Raw genomic sequence first — 4,030 nt, 5'->3', positions numbered from 1 at the left:
CTAGTCCGGAACCTTCTCACAGCACTAACCTGTAATCTAGAGGAACTTTCTCCACAGCACTAACCTGTAATCTGGGAACTTTCTCACAGCACTAACCTCTAGTCTGGAACCTTCTCACAGCACTAACCTGCTAGTCTGGAACCTTCTCCCAGCACTAACCTCTAGTCTGGAACCTTCTCACAGCACTAACCTGTAGTCTGGAACCTTCTCACAGCACTAACCTGTAATCTGAGGAACCTTCTCACAGCACTAACCTGTAGTCTGGAACCTTCTCACAGCACTAACCTGTAGTCTGGAACCTTCTCACAGCACTAACCTGTAGTCTGGAACCTTCTCACAGCACTAACCTGTAATCTAGAGGAACTTTCTCACAGCACTAACCTGTAGTCTGGAACCTTCTCACAGCACTAACCTGTAGTCTGGAATCTTCTCACAGCACTAACCTGTAGTCTGGAACCTTCTCACAGCACTAACCTGTAGTCTGGAACCTTCTCACAGCACTAACCTGTAGTCTGGAACCTTCTCACAGCACTAACCTGCAGTCTGATTCTCACAGCACTAACCTGTAGTCTGGAACCTTCTCACAGCACTAACCTGTAGTCTGGAACCTTCTCACAGCACTAACCTGTAGTCTGGAACCTTCTCACAGCACTAACCTGTAGTCTGGAACCTTCTCACAGCACTAACCTGTAATCTGAGGAACCTTCTCACAGCACTAACCTGTAGTCTGGAACCTTCTCACAGCACTAACCTGTAGTCTAGAGGAACCTTCTCACAGCACTAACCTGTAGTCTGGAACCTTCTCACAGCACGAACTTTCCCCAGCACTAACCTGTAGTCTGGAATCTTCTCACAGCACTAACCTCTAGTCTGGAACCTTCTCACAGCACTAACCTGTAGTCTGGAACCTTCTCACAGCACTAACCTGTAATCTAGAGGAACTTTCTCACAGCACTAACCTGTAATCTAGAGGAACTTTCTCACAGCACTAACCTCTAGTCTGGAACCTTCTCACAGCACTAACCTGTAGTCTGGAACCTTCTCACAGCACTAACCTCTAGTCTGGAACCTTTATACAGCACTAACCTGTAATCTAGAGAACTTTCTCACAGCACTAACCTGTAATCTAGAGGAACTTTCTCACAGCACTAACCTGTAATCTGGAATTTCTCACAGCACTAACCTGTAGTCTGGAATCTTCTCACAGCACTAACCTCTAGTCTGGAACCTTCTCACAGCACTAACCTGTAATCTAGAGGAACTTTCTCACAGCACTAACCTGTAATCTAGAGGAATCTTCTCCCAGCACTAACCTGTAATCTAGAGGAACTTTCTCACAGCACTAACCTGTAATCTAGAGGAACTTTCTCCCAGCACTAACCTGTAGTCTGGAATCTTCTCACAGCACTAACCTCTAGTCTGGAACCTTCTCACAGCACTAACCTGTAATCTAGAGGAATCTTCTCACAGCACTAACCTGTAGTCTGGAACCTTCTCACAGCACTTAACCTGTAACCTGTCTGGAACTTTCTCACAGCACTAACCTGTAGTCTGAGAACCTTCTCACAGCACTAACCTGTAATCTGGGAATCTTCTCACAGCACTAACCTGTAATCTAGAGGAACTTTCTCACAGCACTAACCTGTAATCTAGACTAACCTCTAGTCTGGAACCTTCTCACAGCACTAACCTGTAATCTAGAGGAACTTTCTCACAGCACTAACCTGTAATCTAGAGGAACTTTCTCACAGCACTAACCTGTAATCTAGAGGAACTTTCTCACAGCACTAACCTGTAATCTAGAAGGAACTTTCCACAGCACTAACCTGTAGTCTAGGTCTTCTCACAGCACTAACCTCTAGTCTGGAACCTTCTCACAGCACTAACCCTGTAATTATGGAACCTTCTCCCCAACACTAACCTGTAATCTAGAGGAACTTTCTCACAGCACTAACCTGTAATCTAGAGGAACTTTCTCACAGCACTAACCTGTAATCTAGAGAACTTTCTCACAGCACTGAACCTTCTCACAGCACTAACCTGTAGGTCTGGAACCTTCCTCACAGCACTAACCTGTAGTCTGGAACCTTCTCACAGCACTAACCTGTAATCTAGAGGAACTTTCTACACAGCACTAACCTGTAATCTAGAGGAACTTTCTCACAGCACTAACCTCTAGTCTGGAACCTTCTCACAGCAGCATACTAGCATAACCTGTAGTCTGGAATCTTCTCACAGCACTAACCTGTAGTCTGGAATCTTCTCTGCCAGACCAAAGTCTCCCACTACTGCAGTGAACACACCATTCTCACAGCGCACCAGACAGTTCTATAAGAGAGAGAGAGAGAGGGGAGAAAGAGAGGTGAGAGAGAGGGGAGAGAGACAGAGGTGAGAGAGAGGAGAGAGGAGAGAGAGAGAGAGAGAGAGAGTAGAGAGAGCATATGAGTGTGTGAGAGAGATTAAATGAACAATTAATGCAAGATGAAGTGAAGGGAAGAGTTATTGTGTGTCTGTCTGGTCCCCTATATGCTCCCATCTCCTACCTTGGAGGTGAGGTCTCTGTGGAAGATGCCCTTGCTGTGGAGGTACTGCAGGCCACAGGCGATGTCCTGAGACAGCCCCATCCTCACCGACCACGACAGATACCTGTCACTGTCCAGCAGCTGCTCCAGGTTACCCCCGTTGATGTACTGTAGGTAACCATGACAACAGCACACACACACAGTTAATGAGATTGAGTCCATTCCAGACACACAGATCCTGTGCATGCCCACACATATTACAGGACCATTAACCCTACACTAAATTGATGTGGTTCCTGAGACTGTATACATTTCCATAGGGATTGTAAGGACGTAATATTCTGTAGAAACCTTAGCCTATGTTCTTTGCAGGCCTGTGTAGAATTTAATTTAAATGGAACGCAACCCTCATCTTCATTACTTTTTATGGCCCGTGTATACAGCCTATTCTGTTACCATGGACACTATTGTCTCTGGAAGATAAAACGCAAGGCCTCCCTCCAGAGAGACAGAATCCGGATGAGTTTACCTCAGTTAGAGCATGGAGCTGGCCCTCCTGTACACACACTCCCAGGAACCTGAGCAGAGAGGGAGAGCATTCAAAACACACCCAAAACATCCAGAATACATCATCTATACAGCTAAAAACAACTATGTGATTTCAAACCTAGTTGACAAGAGGTTTCAATGATTCCAATAATGTCTTACATTATGAAGAGTTTGTGTGTGTCTGTCCTCTGTCTGATAATGGTTTTGCACCATTTTACAGGCTAGTTTTCTGCCTGTCCGTCTTTCCAGATTACATGTTATTTTTAATTGACAGCAGTTGTGTCTTTTCCCTTGGGTGGTGCTGCTGAGAGTTGACGCAAGTTCTATCCACAGCAAAGGTAGGCTACTACCCACAAAGATTATAAGAACCCCTTCCATCTGTGACAACAACACAGTGCTACTAATAAATGGTCTGAGCGAGGGTGACAGGGCAGCTGTGCAATATGCACTGCACATAGCCAAGTGTGTACATTGTGCATGCAGTGTGTGTGTGTGTGTGTGTGTCTAGCTCTAGACATACCCGAGTATATTGGGGTGGCAGAGCCGGTTCATGAGCTGGACCTCCCTGAGCATGTTGGCCTTGTTGCTGGCCAGAGTGTTCATCTTTAGGGCCATCACCTGGCCTGTGATCCTGTGCTGCACCTGCAGGGGGAGACAGAGAGCAACACTGCTTCAGACAACCATAGAGATTATTATTAAAATAAAAATATTTAAACCTGTATTTAACTAGATCAGTCAGTTAAGAATTGTATTTTATTTACATTGGCTCCTCTCTCTCAGATGGTGAGAGAGAGGACTGGGTGGTATTCACTAGAGACTACCATAGAGATGGTGAGAGAGAGGACTGGGTTGTATTCACTAGAGACAACCATAGAGATGGTGAGAGAGAGGACTGGGTTGTATTCACTAGAGACTACCATAGAGATGAAGTGAGAGAGAGGACTGGGTTGTATTCACTA

At 45.5% G+C, this 4,030-nt stretch overlaps 1 protein-coding gene across 1 annotated transcript; it reads right to left on the bottom strand.

Moving 5' to 3' along the window:
* Positions 1-2,222: 2,222 nt before the first annotated feature.
* On the bottom strand, positions 2,223-3,738 carry LOC135530393 (dual specificity testis-specific protein kinase 2-like; the record flags this gene model as incomplete). The annotated part of the gene is made up of 4 exons (XM_064958727.1): positions 2,223-2,328; positions 2,544-2,690; positions 3,052-3,100; positions 3,592-3,738. Coding segments are annotated over 4 exons (439 nt in total), but the record flags the coding sequence as incomplete, so codon positions are not given.
* Positions 3,739-4,030: the final 292 nt, after the last annotated feature.

The sequence above is a fragment of the Oncorhynchus masou genome, unplaced genomic scaffold (genome assembly GCF_036934945.1).
Source record: "Oncorhynchus masou masou isolate Uvic2021 unplaced genomic scaffold, UVic_Omas_1.1 unplaced_scaffold_13316, whole genome shotgun sequence".
NCBI classification, from domain to species: Eukaryota; Metazoa; Chordata; class Actinopteri; order Salmoniformes; family Salmonidae; genus Oncorhynchus; species Oncorhynchus masou.
Note: the sequence above shows the minus strand (reverse complement) of the source record. Positions and strands in the feature narration are given on the sequence as shown.